General features: G+C 40.1%; 1 protein-coding gene across 7 annotated transcripts in view; it reads right to left on the bottom strand.

Moving 5' to 3' along the window:
• LEF1 (lymphoid enhancer binding factor 1) overlaps positions 1-24723 on the bottom strand; it is a 129519-nt gene that overhangs the window by 21850 nt on the left and 82946 nt on the right. For 5 of the 7 annotated variants that reach the window (XM_049885554.1, XM_049885555.1, XM_049885556.1 and 2 more), the window contains exons 4-9: positions 23336-23468; positions 16219-16309; positions 14381-14464; positions 11598-11720; positions 10129-10291; positions 4115-4222 (exon numbers count right to left, since the gene is read on the bottom strand). In XM_049885554.1, coding sequence (XP_049741511.1) covers positions 4115-4222; positions 10129-10291; positions 11598-11720; positions 14381-14464; positions 16219-16309; positions 23336-23468 — 702 coding nt within the window. The remainder of the gene's footprint in view (positions 1-4114; positions 4223-10128; positions 10292-11597; positions 11721-14380; positions 14465-16218; positions 16310-23335; positions 23469-24723) is intronic. The other 2 variants (XM_049885557.1, XM_049885559.1) reach the window with 1 other exon arrangement.

Below are 24723 nucleotides of genomic sequence, written 5' to 3'. Positions count from 1 at the left end.
CATGATGCATTACGTCTCTACTGTCTTTGTGAAATAACCTACACCAAATTCTAGATATAAACCAGTGGTTGAAAAGGACCTGTATTTATGACAGACAAAAAGACCTAAGTCGTTTGGATGTATTAATTATCAACTTACAGGAAAACCAAAATTCTTATGTAGTAAACAAAAAACATTTTAAAACATTAAAATTATACATAATGTATAAGGCTGGGAAGCATTAAGTACCAAATTTAAAAGTTCTAATATTTGGTTAATCTCACCCAAGAAAACATGTACATTGTTGATACATGAAAATGTCACTTCTTATGTTATAGCTATACCCTATATGTTTAAGCTCAAAATGCTGACCAGTCAGCGGCTTTTTCTTCAGAGCATGTTATAGGAAACAAAGTATGTAACCTACTCCTAGAACTAAGTTTAGATGTATGTTCAGAAGATTTTGGTATCTTATTACATGGGATGTACAACCTTAAGACACATAGTCTCCTCACGGTCTCCCACGGGGACTTAAGCCTCACAGTAGCATCAGCAGCTATGGCCTCACATTAAATTATGCATTGATAATAGCTTCACTTTTGCCCTTCCTTAATGGGACAATTCCAGTTAAATTAAGGCTCTCCTAGCTTGCATTTCTAATGTTGGTCTCACATGGAACTTGAGAATGATCTTCTAATTTTAAAATTATTTTCAAAGCTTAGTCAAAATTATCTACCTCTATAAAATATGGTAAAACTTCCATTATATCATTTGTAATACAGTTGCTCAGAAATATTCTTTGCTGTGTCAAGACTATATTGGTCAGGTTCTCAAACTCTATACTAATAAAATAATTGGCAAATTAAAACTAGATCTTTCTTGTTAATAAAATTAGCACAGCTTAAGAATATAATAATAGGTACTCCATTTGAATAAAACACATAAGAAATATCATGGTATAAAAAATATCATGGTATATCTATACAAAGAAAACTATAAAACTCTGCTACAAGAAATTCAAAAGGACATACTTAAGTGGAAAAACATACCCTGCTCATGGATAGGAAGACTTAACATAGTAAAAATGTCTATTCTACCAAAAGCCATCTATACATATAACGCACTTCCAATCCAAATACCAATGTCATATTTTAAGGGGATAGAGAAACAAATCACTAATTTCATATGGAAGGGAAAGAACCCCCGGATAAGCAAAGCATTACTGAAAAAGAAGAAGAAAGTGGGAGGCCTCACTCTACCTGATTTCAGAACCTATTATACAGCTACAGTAGTCAAAACAGCCTGGTACTGGTACAACAACAGGCACATAGACCAATGGAACAGAATTGAGAACCCAGATATAAATCCATCCATGTATGAGCAGCTGATATTTGACAAAGGACCAGTGTCAGTCAATTGGGGAAATGATAAGTCTTTTCAACAAATGGTGCTGGCATAACTGGATATCCATTTGCAAAAGAATGAAACAGGACCCATACCTCACACCATGCACAAAAACTAACTCCAAGTGGATCAAAGACCTAAACATAAAGACTAAAACGATAAAGATCATGGAAGAAAAAATAGGGGCAACCCTAGGAGCCCTAATACAGGGCATAAACAGAATACAAAACATTACCAAAAATGATGAAGAGAAACCAGATAACTGGGAGCTCCTAAAGATCAAACACCTATGCTCATCTAAAGACTTCACCAAAAGAGTAAAAAGACCACCTACAGACTGGGAAAGAATAGTCAGTTATGACATCTCAGACCAGCGCCTGATCTCTAAAATCTACATGATTGTGTCAAAACTCAACCACAAAAAGACAAACAACCCAATCAAGAAGTGGGCAAAGGCTATGAACACACATTTCACTAAAGAAGATATTCAGGCAGCCAACAGACACATGAGAAAATGCTCCCGATCATTAGCCATTAGAGAAATGCAAATTAAAACTACAATGAGATTTCATCTCACACCAACTAGACTGGCATTAATCCAAAAAACACAAAATAATAAATGTTGGAGAGGCTGTGGAGAGATTGGAACTCTCATACACTGCTGGTGGGATTGTAAAATGGTACAACCACTTTGGAAATCCATCTGGCGTTATCTTAAACAGTTAGAAATAGAACTACCATACAACCCAGAAATCCCACTCCTCGGAATATACCCTAGAGATACAAGAGCCTTCACACAAACAGATATATGCACACCCATGTTTATTGCAGCTCTGTTTACAATAGCAAAAAGCTGGAAGCAACCAAGATGTCCGTCAACGGATGAATGGGTAAATAAATTGTGGTATATTCACACAATGGAATACTACACATCGATAAAGAACAGTGACGAATCTCTGAAACATTTCATAACGTGGAGGAATCTGGAAGGCATTATGCTGAGCGAAATGAGTCAGAGGCAAAAGGACAAATATTGTATAAGACCACTATTATAAGATCTTGAGAAATAGAAAAACAGAGAAGAACACATACTTTTGTGGTTACGAAGGGGGGAGGGAGGGAGGGAGGGAGAGGGTTTTTTATTGATTAATCAGTAGATAAGAACTGCTTTGGGTGAAGGGAAAGACAACACTCAATACAAGGAAGGTCAGTCTAATTGGACTGGACTAAAAGCAAAGAGGTTTCCGGGATAAAATGAAAGCTTCAAAGGTCAGCGGAGCAGGGGCGGGGGTCTGGGGAACATGGTTTGAGGGGACTTCTAAGTCAATGGGCAAAACAATTCTATTATGAAAACATTCTGCATCCCACTTTGAAATGCGGCGTCTGGGGTCCTAAATGCTAACAAGTGGCCATCTAAGATGCATCAATTGGTCTCAACCCACCTGGAGCAAAGGCAAAGGAAGAACGCCAAGGTCACACGACAACTAAGAACCCAAGAGACAGAAAGGGCCACATGAACCAGAGACCTACATTATCCTGAGACCAGAAGAACTACTTGGTGCCCGGCCACAATCGATGTCTGCCCTGTCAGGGAGCACAACAGACAACTCCCGAGGGAGCAGGAGACCAATGGGATACAGACCCCAAATTCTCATAAAAAGACCATACTTAATGGTATGACTGCGACTAGAGGAATCCCGGAGGCAATGCTCCCCAGACCTTCTGATGGCACAGGACAGGAACCATCCCCGAAGACAACTCATCAGGCATGAAGAGGACTGGTCAGCGGGGGGGAGAGAGGTGCTGATGAAGAGTGAGCTAATTAAATCAGGTGGACACTGGAGAGTGTGTTGGCAACTCTTGACTGGAGGGGGGATGGGAAGATAGAGAGAGAGGGAAGACAGCAAAATTGGCACGAAACGAGAGACTGTCAGGGCTGACTCAATAGGGGGAGAGCAAGTGGGAGAAGGGAGTAAGATGTATGTAAACTTACATGTGACAGGCTGATTGGAATGGTAAATGTTCACTTGAAGCTTAATAAAAATTAATTTAAAAAAATATATCATGGTATATTAGCATGGAATAAAAAAATTTTTTTTTATCTACTTCTGATTAGTCTGTGGCAAAACACTGACTTGAATACACTGCTTGTGAGAACTGTAAAATATACAGTCCTTTTGGGAAAGTAATTTGACAGTATTTCTCAAGAGCCTTAACATATACCCTTTAATTCAACAATTCTGCTATGAATTCATCCTACAGAAATAATAGCCCTGAATACAGAAAGACGTTTGTTATGTACAGTTACATTCACTGCATGGTTATTTATAATTGTGAAAAAAAATAGAAAGTAACTTAAATGTCTAAGAGCAGGAAAAAATGGTTAGGTAAATTATGACATTCACTGAATGGAATATTGTGTTGCCACTAAAATGCCTATCTACAAACACTATGCCAGATAATAGGAAAGTAACCCAGTATGACAAAATGTGTATGTATGTACAGGCACATTTACATTTAAGTAAAAAATAAAAGCACATGCACAGAAAAAATATCTGGAAGGAAAAGTACCTCATTATTACTGATGGAAAATTTATTACAAAGTTCATTAACTTTCAAAAACAGTAAATAATATCCGCACCATATATATCCAAAAACATTTCCTTCCAGAGAGCAGTAGGGAAAGAGAATGAGTGAAAGTGGAGAGTGGTTGGTACACAGAGAGACTTACATAATTGTCTCTGGCAGACCAGCCTGGGTAAAGCTGCATATGGAGCTGTCTCTCCTTCCGCGCTAATTCATAATATTTAGCCTGCTCTTCACGGGAGAGGGCATGCCACTAAATCAAAAAAAAAAAGAAGGAAGAAAAAAAAAATCAAACAGAAGTAAACAAGATAGCAACAGTATTATATACCTCATGTTTCCAACACTGAAAAATGAAAATACTAAGCATTTAATCTTTGACTTATTTTTAAATGGCAGAAGACCAAGTGCTGCAGAATTCCAGTTGGAGTCTGGTGGCCGCAGTGAAATTCAAACTTTGGTTTCTCTATCCTGTTCTCCGGTATCATATGGAACACATCAAAGTCAATCAAAGTATCCAAAGTAAAATGATCTCTGTCATCTACCCTTGCTTTTTTCCAATATAAATTAAAAAGAACTTTCACTGGTGAACCTCAACACCCAACTTAGCCCTTTTTTCTTCGTTTGTAGCACATTCTGATATCTGAGCCCAACTACCATTTATTTACGCAAAATGTGATAATTTCCAGATGTCTTTTTTACACAGATACACCCTCTCCTCACATGGACACTCATAATGTCATATGAAGAGTCTGAAACCTTAAAAATAATGAGCTTGCATCATATGATCTTGTCTACAGAGCAAGACATCAAAAGTCAGTCTGTCTCAGTCTCTTCATCCTCCCCTCACACTTACATAAATGTTAACTGTCTACAGGAAAAACACCGAAAACACCGCATAGTCACGCGGCACACACTTTATAGCTGTGGTTTTGACCTTCCGTCTACAGAAAACAAGCAGCAGTGTCTAAGTTTATTTTGCCATCTACCACTTGAGATTTTTATATATAATTTGGATAATGTAACCACTGATATCCTTCAAATTCTTCACTGTCCCTTTACGGAACTGATATACTTACAGATATCATGTGTAGCAAAATAGCTTACATGGGAAATGTCTCCCTTTGGGGTCTTAAGAGGCTTGCATTTGCATACTGCTTTGCAGTGGTTAAGCGTTTCACTGCTGACCAAAAGGTGGGCAGTTCGAATCCATCAGTCGGTCCTTGGAAACCCTATGGGGCAGTTTTACTCTGTCCTATAGGGTTGCTATGAGTAGGACTTGATGGCAACGAGTGTTTTTTTTTTTGGCATGTGTTTGCACATTACTCACCCAGGCCCCCAGCAGACAGTTTTTAAGTCTGTTACCTACACCCCAAATGTCAGGATCTGCCAGCAGAATCATCCAGGGGGGACTGGCTGGGCTTGGGCGACCCACTGGCTCTGAGGCCATCCTTCACTCAAGGAGGCAGCAGCTGCAGGAGGAAGAGACAACCACCCCCACCCTAGCCAGCCCACCTCACCCGGAGGAGTCTCACCACCCTCCACTCGGTGTGTTTCCAGCCAGGAGCCTCCTTGTGCCTACTCTCCCCAGCTCTGGGATGTGGAGCTTCCCTTTCTATTTCCTTTCCATCCAAGGCTAGGAGATCCTTTCCTATTCATGGCAACATGCGTTAGGTTTTAATCTCCCTATTTTAAAATATAATTAAAGAAAAAAAAAGTGTGAGTGGGCTGGGAAGGTAGGAAGGGAAGAAGGGAAGGAGGTTGATCAAAGAGAAAAAAACCTCACAGAAGAGGCTATGTCTAGGTCCTCATCAACTTCGCCTCAGCCCCTTAACCTACGGCTGAGAAGTCATCCTTGAGAAAACAGGAACACCTGCTGCTCTTCTTTGCTAACAGAGCAAGAACCTGAACCACCTCAAGAGAAGCAGCGGGCCCCTTCCCTCGGCATCCCAGCCTCTGCTCCGGCCGCAGTGCACACGCTGCGGTGCCCACGGGCAAGGCAACAGATCCCATTTCCTGTGGGAGCCCCTGTAAAGCCAGGCCTCTGGTCGGAGAGGAGAGGGTAGAGTATTTCCTTTTTAATTGCTTTCGGAGTGCTGACTGGAAAGTTAAAAAGCATGACACATAGCAGGACTTGCCCCGAGCGCCTAAAGGCAAATAGGTAATCTGCTTTTATTAAAAAAGAAGTTGCGGGGAGGGGAAGTGAGCAGGAAAAAAAGAAAAACCTGAAAAAATTACCTGAGACACAGTTCCCTGTACTAGCAGAGTAAACACAATTACACAAATGAGACACACGAACACAAGGCACGGGCTGGGGCAGCAGTGGGAATCTGTGGAAGCAGGAAAGAAAAGTACTTCTACTTCAGCAACTGACGGCTTTTCTGAATCTTGGACCCTGACCTAGAACTAGAGATATTCAGGCGGAAGAAGACACTACACAGCAGAAAAGAAAACCCCTGCCTCCTGCGAGAAAAGACTGATCATTAGGATTTACAGTTAGCTCTGGCGCTAAGAAACTGTGATTGGCAAGAGACTGTCTTTTCAACAAAGAAAGGAAACAGGAAAAGACGACAACAAGGATAGAAATCTTCCTTCAAAAAAATTTTTTGTTCATTCATTTGACAAGTAATATCTCCCTCCCTGGTGGCACAGTGGTTAAAGCACTCGGCTGCTAACTGAAAGGTCAGAGATTTGAACCCACCAGCCGCTCCCTGAGAGAAAGATGTGGCAGTCTGCTTCCGTAAAGATTACAGCCTTGGAAACTCTACGGGGCAGTTCTACTCTATCCTACAGGCTTGCCACCGGTCAGAATCGACAGCAGTGAGTATTCCCCGATTGCCACTGAGTCCATTCCGACTCACAGTGACCCTACAGAACAGAGTAGAACTGCCTCATAGAGTTTCCAAGGCTGTAATCTTTATAGAAGCAGACTGATCCCTCTCTACACAGCTCCTTATATTACTAAAATATATCTATAGAATTTTATATAATTTATGGTAGCTCTATAACTTGCTGAGAAAATCCAAAATCTTAAGTAAAATTTAACCTCCCAAAATACATAGGACGGTTTGGTCTAGCTGCTACCCAAACAACTAGGTATTTTTCAGCTAAAGTAGAAAATTCAGTTTGACGAAAAGACCCCAGTTAACAAAACTGAACAACATGCAAGGAGAAAAAAGCAGGGAGCAAACTATTTACTTGCATTTTCAGCTGCTTTTAGATCTTTCATATGTTTATAAACATACAATGGGTTTTGACTTATAAAATATTTCTAATGCACAAACTAGCTCACAAATAAAAACACTAAAACTGCAGATAAAATGATGGTACTGAAGCTTCACATTAAAAACAAAAATAATGTCTAGTACAGACTAGAGAGATGGCCTGTCTTCACAGGAATTTCTGAAACACAATTGAATAAAAGCCATTTTTAATCTCTTTTGCTTGCTGAAAAATTAAGAGTTAAATTTTTAAACAATCAAATTTTGTTTTCAAGATTTCATCAAGTCGTAGGGGGAAATGTCTACTTTAGAAGAAACTTATACAGTTCCAAGATAAAAAAAACAATTATGAAAACAAATCTCCAATAAGTGGACTTCTGTTAACAGTCTAAAAAGTCAGAAAAAGAAAAAGCCTATTTTAAAATAAGACTTGTGTTATTATTATCATTTTTAATAGGGATTAAGAGAACTTTGGGTAACTCACTATGAATGAACATTTCTATTTTTTAAAGATACAGTTAAAATGAATAAAAGTCAAAAAATAAAATGTTCCAGGATGGATTTAGGATCCACTTTTAAGAATTCTAATTATCCCAATGTAGAACTTCATGATTTTAAAGCCAGGCACTTTAAAGAACCAGCAAGAACTGCCCTGCCAGAGGGAAATTATGAAAGGATTGAAAATCTGATCTTAATCAAAGATCTCAGAGACCTATAAATAGAAACAGGTGGCCAAATCAAAGACAGAAAGAGACCCCAAATAAGAACCATCCTTTAGGACACATGGTCCGATCTGGGGGTTGTTAAGGGAGCTGAGAAAGTAGCAACTGTTGGAAATGTGCCTTAAAAATCGGAAGCATCCCTCCATATCACTTACTCTCTTGAGCAGGAAGAGAATTCCCACTGAAGGGCCAGCGGTCCTTTAACTTAAAAAAAAAAAAAAGGAAAAGCTAAGGGTTTTACACATGCTGGAATAAAAACGTCAACCCTTCTTTTCCTGATTTCTTCTTCTGAAGGGTCAGGGAAAATGATCATCAGCCTTTAAGCTTTTGAGGCGGGGCTCTTCAAAGATGATGGGACTCACTCATCTGCTACGATCTGGCTTGGGAAATAACTGTAATTATTGTTATTAACTGTTTAAGAATCCACAGGGAGATATAGCATTGCACACAGGACACCAAAAAAGCTATAATCTACCACCACACCCTACCGTTGAAACACTGGTGTCCTGCAGATTGGAAATGGCTGCATTTTTTTAGGCTTTCCAACAGGAATCGATAATGCAAGAAGGCCTGCTTCCCTCCTGTTTACACGGACGGGCAACCTCCTAAGTATTTTCTGTTATGAATATTCAAATTCATTAGGTTTCGAACCAACATGGCAAAAATCGTCAACAACAGCTAAAAGACGATCCTCTAGTTTCACGGATATTATTAGATCCCCCCGATCTAAATGCTCATTGGCATGATTTAAGAAGCTATCTGCACATATGGAGCCCCCCGACGACACAAACAGTGAAACACTCAACTGCTGACCAAAATGTTTGAGGTTTGAGTCCACCCAGAGGCACCCTGAAAAAAAGGTCACAAAAGGTCAGAGCCATGAAAACCCTATGGAACACAGTTCTACTTTGCACACACGGGGTCACCATGACTCGGGATCAACTCAATGGCAACTGGTATTGCACATACATGAAAAACATCAACAAATTAAGATGAAGTATTTTCAAAATTTTGGAAGTAGAATTTAAATCAGAATAACTCAATTTCTTTTCTACTACTCTTTAGACACCTAACTAAAACAATTTCAACTCTGAGAAAAGTACCTGGAAAGGCCATCTACACTTTTGGCTGGTAGTTGGATAAAGAAATCTTAACAGAGTCTAATTAAGTTGTAGCCTAGTGTTAGGAGCACAGTAGGTGCTCAGGAAAATATCTTAGCATCAGCGAAAGAAGAAATGAAAGAAAATGAGCACCCTGGCACATGTACACTTCAAGAATCAGAAACCAATATGTTTTAGAATAAAGCTTTCTCTGGCCCATATAAGCTCTTCCATTTAAAGGCTTCAGGGTGGAACAGATAGGTGTCTTAGACGGAGTGGCCACCTCCATTTGCCAGGGTTCATTCAGAAGCACTGCTGGTCCCCCAAAGCCTTTTCTGCAGCAACCTAAATGTGTTGTGTGCTTTCCTGCTTCAGAGTCTGTACACAGTTGCTCCATCTGGCAAGGGTCCACTGGTTCCTACTGATCACTTGGCCAAGACCTACTCATCTCTCAGGTCTCAGTGTAAATTTTCTGAAAGGGGTCGTCGATGACCCCCAAATCTAAACGACACACCCCCTGCCATGCGTTCTCATAGACGTTTGCTCTTTACAGTCACTGCATTCATCTCAATTTTAATTATATATTTACTGGGTAATTCTTTGTCTAATATCTGTATCCTGTCACTAAACTTTAAGCTCCATGAAGTCAAGGGCCATATCTATTTTATTTGGCAATTACTACCTAATGTCTAGCATAATGCCTGACACATAAAAGACACTCAATAAATATAGGACAGAGTAGAACTGCCCCATAGGGTTTCCAAGGAGCAGCTGTTGGATTTAAACTGCTGACCTTTTCGTTAGCAGCCAAGCCCTTAACCACTGTGCCACCAGGGCTCCAATACTGGTTTAAAGGATGAGAACAATAAAAACGGTTGTCATTTACAGGAAGGCTCCTATGGCCAAGGTCAAGCTACGTTGTGTTTACAACTCATTATATCATGTAACCCTCCCCAGGGTTATTACCACTCTATCTTGTGCCCTTTGTTACTTCCTGTAGTGCCTGGTGGTTATACTGAAGTTTCCAATGACCACCTGATACATCATTAAATTTGTACAAATTTTAATGAAGCGTACCATGGTTACCATAACACTGGTATATACTGGTATACTACTTACCCTTCTGCCTAGGATCTGGTTGATAGCTGCACTTTCCTTTAGAGTACACTCAGCTACGACATTTGCTCTCATTTCTTTCATGTATAACATAAAAGCATTCAGAGGTTTCTTAATGTGAGGTCTTTTTGGCTCCTGCTCCTTTCTCTGTTCATGCTGAGGCTTCCTAAAAGGTGGTTGTGGTGGTGGTTGGGGGAGCGGGGGGAGGTACAGGGAATAAGGAAGAGATGGGAGGAGGAGAGAAGCAGAACACCTGTTTACATCACCAGTCACACTCAGCAGACCCTTTGGGCTCCCTACAAGCCACCAGGATACGATCAACTTTGAAGGGCAATGCTTAGTTCATTTGATGAAATACCGAGATGCAAACAACCAAAACCAAAAGGGCTTTCTATTTACTCATTAACTTTTCTTGAATATGGATCCTTTGGTTTGAGAAAGTTACTGACAGCTCTAGGAGTGTTTAACACAAAATGGAAATGGGTTTGGGTTTGTTAAGACACTCCATCTGGGACCTTAAGGCTGAATTCCTTTGTCACTTCAGAAGATGCTGGACATATAGTTTAGATGATCATACCTCTTTCGGTTCTTAGAGGTTCTTAATTTTCCTGGGGTTAAGGACCCTTTAAGAAGCTAATGAAACTTTAGAACCTTTCCCCCAAACAAATGCAGACTGGCTTTACATACATTTGCAGGGGTTTTATGGACTATCACATAACTGTCTTCCAGCCCTCACCCTCCCATCTCAGGCCACAAACCCAAGATTAAGGAACTCAACTACTAATCTCTTCAGGGAATTTAGTCCTGCTGTGATAATCCTGGCCCAACAGGGAACCCTGGGCTTTGTCCCTTTCCCTTAAATTCTGTGCTTTTGAAGCCTCAAACCAGGGCAACTGCACTTCCAGAAGGAAATGCATTAAACCTCAAGTCTAAGTCTCTCAGGTACTAACAGGTGCTCCCCATCAACCTGAACCGAATTAAAACCTGGCAATAAAGGCTGAACGGCTCAAGATTATTCAAGCCTAGGCTGTGACACTTTGGTTCCTCCATATTGGTGAGGTTCCCGTGATCAAGCGTAAGGTCTGTGCTCCTTTCTAATCTCAGCATCAAAATCTGGGCAGTGAGAATCAAGCAGTGAAATATCCTCAGGGACAGAGCTTTCGAGGCACAACGATAGCTGATTTTCATAATAAAAATGATAGAGAAGGCCTGATGATAAAGAAGACCAAACCAAAACAAAAACCAAACACAGTGCCATTGAGTCGATTCCGACTCAAAGCGACCCCATAGGACAGAGTAGAACTGCCCCATAGAGTTTCCAAGGAGTGCCTGGCGGATTCGAACTGCCAACCCTTTGGTTAGCAGCCGTAGCACTTAACCCCTACGCCAGCAGGGTTTCCGATAAAGAAGGAACAGTGTTTAAACCCTCAGTTTCGTGAGGCATGTGCAGATGATACCAGGCAGATACTCACACGTGCATTAGGTCACTGTCAGTGTGGGGATGCTCCTGTTTGACCTGAGGCGTTACGATAGCTGGATGAGGGATGCCAGTTGTGTGGGGACCAGGAGGACCAGGAATCATATGATGGGAAAACCTAAAAGGAGGAAAGAAAAGAAAACAATAAGTACTAGTGGCTACTGTACCAAAAGTGGGACAGAATTTCAAAACAGCCTACTAACTGCTATTGGCAAAGGGTGGAAACACATCCTTTATATGCAGAAATGTTAACTGAATTATAATTGGCTGATTTTTTTTTTTTACTTTCTGTTATCAGGTGGACAATATTTATAATTATTTCCTGTATAACAGAGCTTTTTTCAATCTAGTAGTAGAAATTCGACATTTTTCCTGAGAAGGCTCAAGGCCACAGAATAAAAAAAAAGGTGGGGGGTGGGGGAATCACTTTTCTTGCAAAGCAGTTTTCAAATGAGTTCCAATAAAAACAGTCATTGAATATAGAACACTTTATTAACGAAATCTTAAGTTTATGATTTTTAACTGGAAGCTAAAGACAACAGACAACACACTTAAAAATCTCTGCTTCCATTCACAAGCAAACCATCACATTAAGAGTTTTCTCGTATTGTTAGCTTCTTCATTAATGTTGCTGTTGCATGTTGTCAAGAAGTCGATTCCAACTCATACAAATCTGTAGGACAGAGCAGAACTGCTCTATAGGATTTCCTAGGCTCCTGGTGGTGGAGCGGTTAAGTGCTATGGCTGCTAACCAAGAGGTCGGCAATTCGAATCCACCATGCACTCCTTGGAAACTCTATGGGGCAGTTCTACTCTGTCCTATGGGGTTGCTATGAGTCGGAATCGACTCAATGGAGGTGGGAATCTTTCCTGGGGAAAACACTGGTGGCATAGTGGTTAAGAGCTATGGCTGCTAACCAAAAGGTCGGCAGTTCAGATCCACCAGGCACTCCCGGGGAACCCTATGGGGCAGTTCTACTCTGTCCTGTAGGGTCACTACGAGTCGGAATCGACTTGATGGCAACGGATTTTTTTTTTTTTTTTAATCTTTACTGGAGAACACAGCCAGGTCTTTTCTCCTGCAGAGCAGCTGGTGGGTTTGAATTGCTGACCTTTTGATTAACAGCTGAGTGCTTAACCATCGTACCACCAGGGCTCCTTTAGGAGGAAATAATAAAGTAAGGGAAAGAGATTTTTTTCAGTCCCCCACTTAGTTATGTTTCCATTAATATCATCCAAAATGATGTTCTATACAGAAAGAAAGTAATGTCTGAGAGATCTAGCCTTATGAAAAACTGATAACAGAATTGAAGGGAAGGATTTAGGTACACGGAAGGATACAATTCTGCATCAAGGTATAAACCACACACAATAAAGACAGCTACTTTTTCCCAAGTATGCTTGTAGAACACGAAAATAATCTTAAAATATCCACCACCAGCCAACACAAAGAAGGGAAACTGCCATGCAAGAAAAATAATATCAATATAGTACTTTCAAGGAGCATTTCAGGTAAATTTGGATATGCTTTAGAAATTTTTGCTTTTCAAACTGTCTTAAAGTGAACTTTCATTCAATAATAACATTCTTGGTCTTTCATCATAGCCTATATAATTAATTCCTTCATCTGAGAAGGAGAGGTGAGATTCTGCTTGAATATGCAATATTTTAGAGAAAATTTTTAAATAATTCGGGAAACCTGGTAAAAATACAAACATCTAATCAAATAACAACGCTTTGCTAAGTATACTATTTTCAAGAATGCATGATGCTGATCATTTGTCTGTGAGAAACTCCTGTCATCAGAGAGCTTTCACAATATTAAAAATAAGTATAAAATACATATTACGGGGTAGGATATTAATTTCGCCACCCTCTCAACAGCCAGATTGACAATTTATTAAACAAAGAGTATATTTTTTAAGGCTGTTAATTCACCACGGAAACTGCCGAGTTTCATACCTATGTAAAAAAGTAAAGATTCACAACCAGTTAATAACCCAACAGCTTGCCTTCTGGCACAGGAACGCTAGCTCCCTTGAAAAAGGCACACTGAACACACAGATGATACACCACACGTGTGTGTACATTAAGCACAGGGCACAGAAGCCATCCTTTCCAGAAGCAAAGCATTACACAGAGCAGCCTCAAGTGTGGCATGGCAGGCCTCACAGAGCTTCGCTTGCACTAATGTGTCCACACAGGGCCTGATTCACACACTAGGACCCACACCCCTTTTGGCCTGACAGCTTGTGAGCACTGATCTTTCTCTTCTGACAGTCTTGGTCCAGGAAGGCTCCAGATTACTCTATTACCTGGGGGCATTATTCAATCACCTTCGCAATACACAAATACAGTCCTCAAAGGAAGCAAATTACAGAACTCAGAGCAAACCCATATTTATCCCCCCCCATCCCACTTTGCCCCATCCCCAATATGTTTTGAATCAATCCAGCTCTTCTTATAATGCCCACTTTCCACTTTCGGGACATTTCAAATCCCACAGTCAAATGGCAAAGAATGCTTTTGAAGGCAGCGTTTCTCAGTGGGGTAAGTCGAGCTCACTGGTGGGCATGGCTGGTCCCGTGAGGCACAGCGTTGGGCTCCTACCCGGGAACCTCTATGACCCCTAGTGTGGGAGCCAGGCGCACTGCACAGACAGACACGAGGTTGAGGTATGCACCCTCCTAGCCGACCGAGAGGCAAGCAGAGGCACACAAGATGCAAGCGCGGGAAGAGCAACTTGTCCTCCAGTGCCCCGTTTCCACCTCCACCTACCTGGACATGGAAGTGTCGACAGACAGTGAGGATGGGTAGGGTTGCCTGAATCCACCCGTGATGGGATATACAGGCTGACCTTGCCTGAGGTCACAGAAGAAAGGAACCCATCAATGACAAAACACCAGTTACCAACCAGCAATGAGAGGGTGATGCGGGAAGAGGGAGATATTCAAATAGAATCTATGGGCATAGTACGACCACAGAATTTCTTCAATTGTGTAACTGTTTCCCTTCCTTATCCTCAACCCAATCAACGCATCATTTGCCTTAAAGAAAATCCCCCGCCCTCAACTTTAAAGGCAAACCAGTCTATGTATTATTTGCCTTTTATCCCCTCTTCTCTCCCAGCCCCATTAATGCCTAGCACAATGCTTCGAATAAAGTAGGCACTTTGTATTAAACATAATGAAACCCTGAGAATGGTGAATATTCCTTTCAGAGAAGAAGCCTGATGAATTCTTTATCAGAACCTTAGAGAATTTCAGGGAAGGGAAGAAAGAAGGACATGAAAATTTTTATTTATATTAAAATGAACAGAAGTTTAAAGAACACTGCACTTTCCCTCCTCATATGCCCATGTCCGAGTCAAGCAGTACAAGACCAGTTCACTGGAATTCTTTCCTCTCCTCCTTGAGAATTCCACCTTTCTCTCTATTGTTTCCACATCTCACGTTTCCTTTATACTGCTTGTATTTCCAGCTGCCATTGGTGCAACTCGACACAGGATTATTGCCCCTAAGTAGCTAAGTTCAGACAGAATAATTGATCTAGGTTTGAAGGTATATGCATAATCAATCAAATTCAAGCAGAATTACTGACTGCGAGATTTAGTGCTAGAGAAAGAAAGAGAGAGACAGGGAGACAGAAAGAAAGAAAGCTGGATTTGCCATGGCAGGATGGCCATTCCTTGCTGAAGAAGCGGCATAATGTGAGGATATAAAGGTAGGGAGATTGGGGCAAGGGCAGAGGCTGTGGGGCTGGAGGACCAGATAGAAAATGGAGAAAAGCATTTGTTGAAGTTGAAGTACTGTTTTCCACAGTGAGAAGTGGGGATGGGAGCAATGGAGAGGGGATGGGAGTGGGAGGAGGGAAAGCGGTGTGCTAATAAAAAAATGATAAAAATAGGCCACATTATATAGAATTATTCTTTCTTCCCCAAATTTTCCTTTCTTTACCTTTAGAATTTAAAAAATTTAAAGGCAGCAGTAAGAACTTTTTTTTTTAGAAATAAACAACAAAATAAACTCACATTTTAAATAATTAATAATAAAAATAAATAAATCCAAATAAATTTGAGTTCTGAAAAAGAAAGCCCAAATATGAGTTTTTCATTTCTGAACTCGAACTGGATATTCACATTCTTAAACTCGAAATGATGCTTTTATATTTTGAATTCCTCTCTAGTTAGTTCTTGTCATTTTTCTCACTTGCCTATTTATAAGAAAAGGTGGATATTCATTGTGTCTAAGTTTATGTTCCAAAATTATAAGTTGTTCATAAAAGACTAGAAAAAGAAAAACCACAGTGAGCTCTAACTTTATACAGGCAAAGCAAATGCCCAAAGCCACAAATTGAATCCATAAAACTATAAGCTTCAAAGCAAACTCTACACAGTCATTTTCTACACATATTAGCAAACTGATTCAATCCATTTCAGTCTGTAATTTTTTTTAATCATTTAAATTGAAAGGAAATAAAGTTGGCACCCTGCTTGCCGATGTGAAATTTCTTCAACACCACAAGTGGTTACTGTCTATAAAGCTAATTTCCACAAACGGAAAAGTGGAATAAGATGTGTTCAAATGCCTGACTGAAAGTTGCAGGAAGGATCTTACCAGCCAAGAGGTGGGGTAATCTGCCCAACGCCACCCGGAGACAGGGGATAAAAGGTGGGGATATCAGGAGCCGGAGGATGTCTGGGCATCCCTGTTAAAACAAAAACAAAAACAACAAACAGAGAGATACAGTGTTCAGATTCACAGGACGGTTGACCATAGAACAATAGAGAAGCAATAAAGTGCTTTCTGCCATTAATAGTTCAGGTCTAGAATGAAACAATATTTAGTCATTGAATCCATTAACAGGAGTCAGATTGTTAGTTTTTCTCAAGATTCCAACATCTGAGAAAACAGGTCTTTGGATTGTATACCTTGAGGAACTCCCGAAAAAGTAAATACACTTCCAGTAAAAAAAATCACCAAAGTAGACTTTTATTTATTTTGCCTCCATTATTTCACTTGGGTTAAGAAAATTGTAGGCCTTGTTTTTGTGGAGAATGTGAAATTGTTTTGCGTAGCGTGGGAAATGACAGTCCCTCATAAGCAGACAGCCTTCCAGGGTGTGCAAGGATTAGGTGAATTGCCCCTTTCATATTTTCATTGGTTCCCTTATGGACACATAGATTTGGGAAATGTGATACCTCAGAGGATCAAAGTTTAATTAGAATCGTCTTCAGCCTCATAATGGTCACACTTGATATGATTCATTTGGTCTCTGTCTGCCTCTTCAGCTCCAACTAAGCTCTTCATCAAGTTGAGTCCTCTGGGCACCAAGGTCAAGCTGTTCTGGATTAGTTGTATTCCACAGAAAATGAGATGCCACCAAACCATTTCTGGAGCTTGCACTCCCTGGAGCACGCTGCGCTATAACCGTAAAAACCATCTCAAGACCATACCTAATCCGAGTCCCAAATGACACCCCTTTGTTTATACCCTACCTTAGGTGGTTTGTTTTTTTTTTAGGTGGGGGCGGGGGGAAGGAGTAAGAAAAATGTGCAAGGATGTAAAATTAAAACACTTAGACTTCATGTATTTGGAAAAAAGTGATTCTCAACAGAAAAAAGCCACAGAAGTTTCTTTACACAGCTAATCATGGCTTTACAAGACTGCTTCCATATATATAAACACACTTTTGAGGTTCAACACCCAGAATATGTCACTCGGTGGTTGTAAATACACTCAGTATGTGGAATTAGGTGAGCACGTGGAAGATACTATTTAAATATTCTGCTTTTTTTACTATTTAAAATGCCTATGAATTTCATTTGGCTCTTAAAGGATACAGAAGGCCTTGAACACACTGGAATGCCTTAAGTCACAAGTGTTGTCCTAAAAGTTGATGTTAATTTGACTTTGAAGTTAGAACAAAACTATTTCCAAACTCTTATAGCAAGTAAGTAGTAAAGAGAAAGGTCTTTACTATCTTTCACTCTCTCTTTCACCACAATTTACGTAATATCATCTCATGTTTTGTTGTTTTTAATAGCCTCAAATCTTTTATTTTTGGCTAGTGTCCTTGTTATCTAATGCTGCTATAATGGAAATACCACAAGTGGATGACTTTAACAAAGAGAAATTTATCTTCTCACAGTTCAGGAGTGAAAGTCCACATTCAGGGTGCCAGCTCTAAGGAACGGCTTTCTTTCTCTGTCGGCTCTGGAGGAAGTTCCTTGCTTCTTTTCAGCTCCTGCACAATCTTCATGTGGCCTGGCATCAATTTCCCCCAACTCTGCTTCCTAGCTTGCTTGTTTATCTTCTTTGTATCTCAAAAGAGATTAACTAAAACACACCCTACACTAATCCTGTCTCATTAACATAAGAAAGACAACCCATTCTCAAATGGGATTATAGCCACAGGCATAGAGGTTAGGATTTACAACACATATTTGGGGGAGGGGGAGACGGGATGGGACACAATTTAATCCACAACAGCTAAAAATATAGATTCTTTTGGTCACAGCGCCCTCATATTTCACACTTCGGGATTTTCTTCTTGGATCTGGAAGAGTTTGGTTACAGAGGTGATGCTAAGGAGTCTATAGCGGTGACTCCTGACATACGGGAATGGCCTGGGAGCTTCTCCAGTTTGCTGTCTCCCTCATCCTAAGATTCAGATACCCCATTAAATCTCTGGGCCTGAAGAGGATTGCTCAGGTTTGAACAGAAAAACCAGGCTAACTCAGAAAAACTTCAGACATTTAGAGGAAATTTGAATGTGTCATTATATTAACTTGAAAACCATGGTTAGAGATCATGTTGCTGTTGTTAGCTGACGTCAAGTTGTCTGACTCACGGCAACAGCACGTACAAGAGAACGAAACGTTGACCAGACCTGTGCCATCTTCACCATCACTGGTATGACCAAGTCCACTGTTGTGGCCACTGTGTATTTTGAGTACGTTCTAACCTAGGGAAGTCATCTTCCAGCACACTAGCCAATGATATTCAACGGTGATCTACAGGTTTCCACTGGCTACTTTTTGAAGGTAAATTGCCAGGCCTGTCTTTTTAATCTATCTTAATCTGGAAACTCCGCTTAAACCTGTCCAGCATGGGTGACCTTGCTGGTCTGGTATTTGAAATACCAGTGGCATAGATTCCCGCAACACACAAGCCACCACAGCCTGACAAACTGACAGATGGGTGGTGGTTTAGAGATCATAGACTATCTGAAATATCTGTTTTAATCCTTCTATTTTATAGATGTAGAAATTAAGGCCAGAGAAGTGACAGTTCAGGCACCCTGTTTGGGCAGACATAAAATATTTTTTAGTACAGTAATTTTATCACTGGGATGCAGAGAGGTAACCTGCATGCAATCACAAGTCTTTAAACAGACAAGCTTAAAACCTTGCTCTCCACTCTAGTCCTTACTCTAAGTGTGCTTAGAACCCAGCATCTGGAGATACAACAGAACAAAAAACACAAACTAGATGGATTGGGTTTTTCTGTTAGTAGGAGGGAACTAACATTTATTTAGCACTTGCAACACACCAGGTCCTATAAACCAGCTGGGGCTGAGCCGACTCCTGCTCATGACGACCCCATGTGTTCTCAGAGTAGGATTTTCAGTGGTTGATTTTTCAGGAGTAAATCAGCAGTCCTTTTTCCAAGGCACCTCTGGGTAGACTCAAACCTCCAACCCTTTGGTTAGCAGCCAAGCGCGTTCACTGTTTGCCCCAGATTGGATTGTAGCTATTAAGAGTCTTCTCATCTTTTGATCACACCTCCCCCATGCAATTTTCTCTCTTTAGCTCTGAGAAATCTCTTTGTCCTTTGAACTACAACATTTTATTTGTAATTTTAGCATAGTACTTAGGATGTTTTTCATTTTCTTTTATAGTCAGTCTGTGCAAATGATTTCCTGCATGAGCTTATATACTGCTTGGAAAAGAGAGACCATGTTTTACAAACCCACAGATGAACCTAGAGTTGTCTGCAGGGGAAGCTCTTCGTGATATTTTTTTAAGGACTGAATGAAAGAACAAGTGAAAGGTAATGGTGTTAAAATCAACCCATCCCCTATGCAGTGTCCATATTATCGAACATTTTAAAACAAGCACATGACGTGGCTTAGGTGATTAAGCGAGCAGAAAATGGATCTGGGTCTTCTAAATATCTCGCTGCTGTTTTACAATCCTAGAAGTGTATGCCTTTCAGAGATCCCTAGCAATGTACACCTCTCCATCAGCTGCCATGCTACTGAAGACATCTTTCGCATCATTTATTCAATTAGTATTTACTGAACCCCTAATACACGCCAGAGGCTATACTCAGCATTGGGACAGTATTAAAGATTTTAAAACTTTCATAGTAAATTAGATAAATTTAGATAAACTTATTTTAGAATAAGACTGGATTAATACAGCAATTCTGCCACTCACAATGTATCTTTGAAGAAGTCCTTTAATTGTTATTGTTTTGTAAAATCAGAATAATAACAGATTAGGGATTCTTGTGAGGAATAAATACGCTAACGTGTAGTTCAGAACGGTGCCTGGTACACAGTAAGTGGCCTATAAATGTTTATAGTTATTTCTAAGGATAAAATGGATAATGCACAGATATAAACACGTACCTAAACCCAATACTTCCTTAAAGGTCTTAACATTTTTAGCAGACTAAGAAAAAAAAAAAAATTTTTTTTTTTGAGTACCCCCCCCAAAAAAAGTTTCGTGTTAGCTTCCTTTCCTTCCTGCCCCCGCCCCCCACATACACACGGTGGTGGCGGGGAGAGACAGAGAGAGAGAGAGAGGAATAGACGGAAAGGCATGCAAAATTATACACATTTTTAGGATAAAATAAACTGTAATCGGACAACTTTAGGTAATGCCCATGAGTTCCTTCTCTGTAGTTAGGGAGAATTTGTTAAAAAAAAAAAAAAAAAAAAGAGTTTGAGAAGCAATGATATAAATTACAGTTAGAAAGGCAAAACAAGGTAGGGTAGCAGTAGAGATGGGCAGAGAAGGGAAAATTTAAGTGTAATCGGGAGCAAGTTATAAACTTGTTTCTTTTTAAAATTGATTGGTCCCAGAATTCTTCAGAAAAACTACTGGGCCATGATGTATTCTTCTCTTAAATAAGTTAATATTTAAAAGTGCTTAGAACAGGGCCTAGGATCTATATAAACAAACAAACAAACAAACAAAAAAAACAAACCCATTGTCGCCAAGTCAACTCCAAAGAGTAGAACCGCCCCACAGGATTGTCAAGAAGCGGCTGCTAGGTTAGAACTGCTGACCTTTTGGTTAGCAGCCATAGCTCTTAACCACTACGTCGCTAGGGTTTCCAGGATCTATAAAGTAAGCACTATATAACTATTAGTTAAATAGTTAAAAAATACATATATATATACTATTGATTTTTTTTGCTAATAGTATGTTTGTAAGTTTTATATCTATGTTTAATCATCATCTAGATCTTTATGGTTCCCAGGTGTGTCTCTAGCTCAGACTCTGATCTGAGACTGCGACCCATGTGTTAAATTGCCTATCACATGTCTCCCCTCAGATATTTCAAAGATACCTTAACTCGCTGTCACCAAGACGATATTCTTGACTTTCCTCTCAACTCAGTCCTCTTCCTAAGACCCCTGTCTTAGTTTCCTTTCTCACCAGATAGCCACAGTCCTGTCTTTTTGAGGTTTCTTATTCTTTGGAGGCCCTTGATGAAATCAAGCACGACTTAGAATGAGCAACAAAACAAGGGTAAACCTGGAAGCCTCTGCCTAGGCGATTCTCCTCTGAGTCAGGATCAACTGGACAGCAACTGGTTTGGCTTTTGGTTTGGTTGAGAAAAGGTACTTGGGCTCCACTCTTAGGTATTTTAGTTATCTAGTGCTGCTATAACAAAAATATCACAAGTGGATAGCTTTAACAAATAGAAGTTTATTCTCTCAGTTTAGGAGGCTGTAAGTCCAAATTCAGGGCCCAGCTCCAGGGAAAGGCTCTCTTTCTCGGCTCTCGGGGAAGGTCCTCGTCATCAATCTTCCCCTGGTCTAGAAGCTTCCAGAGCAGGGACCCCAGGTCCACTCCTGGTGCTTCTTTCTTGGTGGCATGAAGTACCTCTCCTCTGCTCACTTCTCTCTTTTATATCTCAAGAGATTGACTCAAGATACAACCTAATCCTGTAGATTGAGTTCTGCCTCATTAACATAACTGCCTCTAATCCTGCCTCATTAATATCATAGAGGCAGGATTTACAACACATAGGAAAATCACAGCAGATGAGAAAATGGTGGACAAATACACAATACTGGGAGTCATGGCCTAACCAAGTTGACACACATTTTGGCAGACACACAATTCAATCCATAACACAAGTCAAAGTCTGGAAGTAACTAATTCCTTAAATAAGTTTTTCATTTGAATGATGGAGGAAACTGAAGGTGTGAAGATTTTAACCCCAAAAATGTTATCAGTGATGGAAAGAACACCCAGCCTCTGTTAACTCCACTCTTTTTTCATTTAAAAAAAAAAAAAAAAATACACTTACTAAATTTTGTTTTGCATTGTCAGTCAAAAATAAAAACAAAAACCAAACCGGTTGCTGTCAAATCGATTCTGACTCATGGCAACCCCCTGTGTGTCAGGGGAGAACTTCACTCCACAGGGTTTTCAATGGCTAATTTTTTAGAAGTAGATAGCCAGGCCTTTCTTCTGAGGCACCTCTAGGTGAACTTGAACCACCAACCTTTGGATTAGCGGCCAAGTATGTTAACTGCTTGCACCACCCAGGGACAAAAGGGTGAAATGCAGGAGACAGCAAATTTTAAACCTTCATATTCTCATTTTTATTTGGTTTTATAGGATCTTTTATTTTGAACCTCCAAGATACTAGTGAGGTTGAAGTGCGCATGTGCATAGAAAGAGCTTAGGCCGACCTGTAAGCAAATTCATCCTCAAAGTTTGCCCTAAGCTGGCCAGCCCAGAAGGCCTGAAGAACCCGAGTTTTGTGTCCTAAAACCACACCCACACCCATACACATCAGGCAGAATTTATTATTTCTCAGACCCCCTATGATGTATGTTTTTCTGTAAATGAAATAGAAGCAGAACATAGTAGTAACGTAAAGGAGCAGAAGATGATTCCTGTTGCCGTGGCTTTAAACGGAGGTGGTTTTGTGCTTTAATTATCATTTATAATATCTAAATGGTAAATTTAAAAAAAGAAGAGAAAACACAACAGCGATATAACTCAATAACCAAAAGAAATCACAAAAGGCTGAAAAAGAGAACATCTGAGGTGAAAATCTTCTATTTTGTCCCTTCTCTAACTTCTTTCACACTTCCATCAACACCTCGTACATGCTGAAATACACGGATACAGGAGGGGGCACTCAGGATGGGATTTTTTGTATATTTGCACAATATACTGGTTTCTATTATAGGTCGTAGATTTTTTAGAGCTGTCACTTTGACTGGAAACGACCCTCCTATGCTTTTCTTCTGTTTTTTAATTCTAAAAAAATAAAAGAAGCAACAATAGATTCTCGTGGGCTTATAGAGAATTGCTATCAAGTAAATCGCTCTCGTCTTCTACAAATGTGTTTTGATCCACTCAGTGACATGGGGCAAAGACAGTGGTGGGGTCATCTAGGCACCACAGGAGGCTGACCAATGGGCTTGGCACCCTGTTCAGAGAAAACACGGGGTTTGGAAGGCAGGTGCTCTCACCTTGTTTGGAGTTGACATCTGATGGGATGTGTGACGGGTGTGATCCTGGAGAAAAGTGCTCGTCACTGTAAGTGATGAGGGGGGTGAGAGGGTGGACCGCATGGGATGGCTGCACCACGGGCACTTTATTTGACTGCAAAGTAACAACAAAGTCAACAGTTAATGGGGATGCCCAGCTCACGTGTCCCAAAGAAAAATCCGCACAACAGCAGTAACTGGCCATCAGCATAACCCCACAACCATATCCAGACCCTGGACAACTGCAACCATCTGCTGTACACACCTAAACCTGCAGAGTTTTTCCATGTTAAATATTCCTCAAATACGTGACTGTCCCACCATACCAAGAGGCTACCAGTTACTTAATCCAGGCCCCTTGGGGGACTGAGGTTGGGCACTATTATTTCCTGTGACACGATCTGTGCGTGCACGTTTTACTGTCCCTTTTGGATCATCCCCCCAGGTTACTGGGGCAAAAGTTATGAATGTTTTATAAGCTTTTATTCATTAAGTATGTCTGGTATAAAAAAGGCACTCAAAAATTGTTCTATGAACAAACGAATTTATTTATAAAGTAACCCAATAAATACAAATTTGCTACACTGATATCCCCTTACGGCATAAATTCATGATTCTGTAGTTGTATATCTTTAAGAAGCATTTTACGTCCTTTTTTTTCCATGTTTTATCAATTAGCTCTGTCAATTAGATATGACTGTCCACCATTCGGAATCGACTCGACGGCACTGGCTTTGGTTTTTGGTTTATCCACCATTACGCTTTAGCCCCTACTCAGTTCAGCTTCTGGCTCTTTATTTCTAGATGTCTTAGCTGATCAAAGTAGATTTCCAATCTTGAGTTTAACTGGACAATATGAAATACAGCCTGCAAGAACTTCTAAAATTGCTAACATTTTTATATTTTACCATACTTTCCACGTTTTTAACACGTTTAAAAAGAAATTTTATTATTTAATTTGGAAGTCTAAAACTGCTCAACAATAAAAGGTTCAGCCTATTTATCTGGACTTCGTTAATTTGGAAGCTGTGATCGTGTCTGGGTAAAGTCTATTTTTTCAAGACAGTGCTTGCTAAGCAAACCAATAATGTAAACAAGATTCAGACAGGTTTAACCTAATTAAGGGAATCATTTTTAAGAAGCTCAACACACACACAGACAAATAAAAAAGAAAAGAAAGGAAACCCACACAATTATATACATGCCAGAAGATGTTTCTCATTTTACACTCATCTAAAAAAAAAAAAAATTTTTTTTATTTTTATTAATTAAAGCAGCCTTGGAAGATCTCTACGGAGAATCGCTCTAGTAATGCGAAACTTGTGAATTTAGGGGGAACAGAATGGAATGAATTTTGAATGTCCTCTAAT

Source organism: Elephas maximus, chromosome 5 (genome assembly GCF_024166365.1).
Source record: "Elephas maximus indicus isolate mEleMax1 chromosome 5, mEleMax1 primary haplotype, whole genome shotgun sequence".
Lineage (NCBI taxonomy): Eukaryota > Metazoa > Chordata > Mammalia > Proboscidea > Elephantidae > Elephas > Elephas maximus.
Note: the sequence above shows the minus strand (reverse complement) of the source record. Positions and strands in the feature narration are given on the sequence as shown.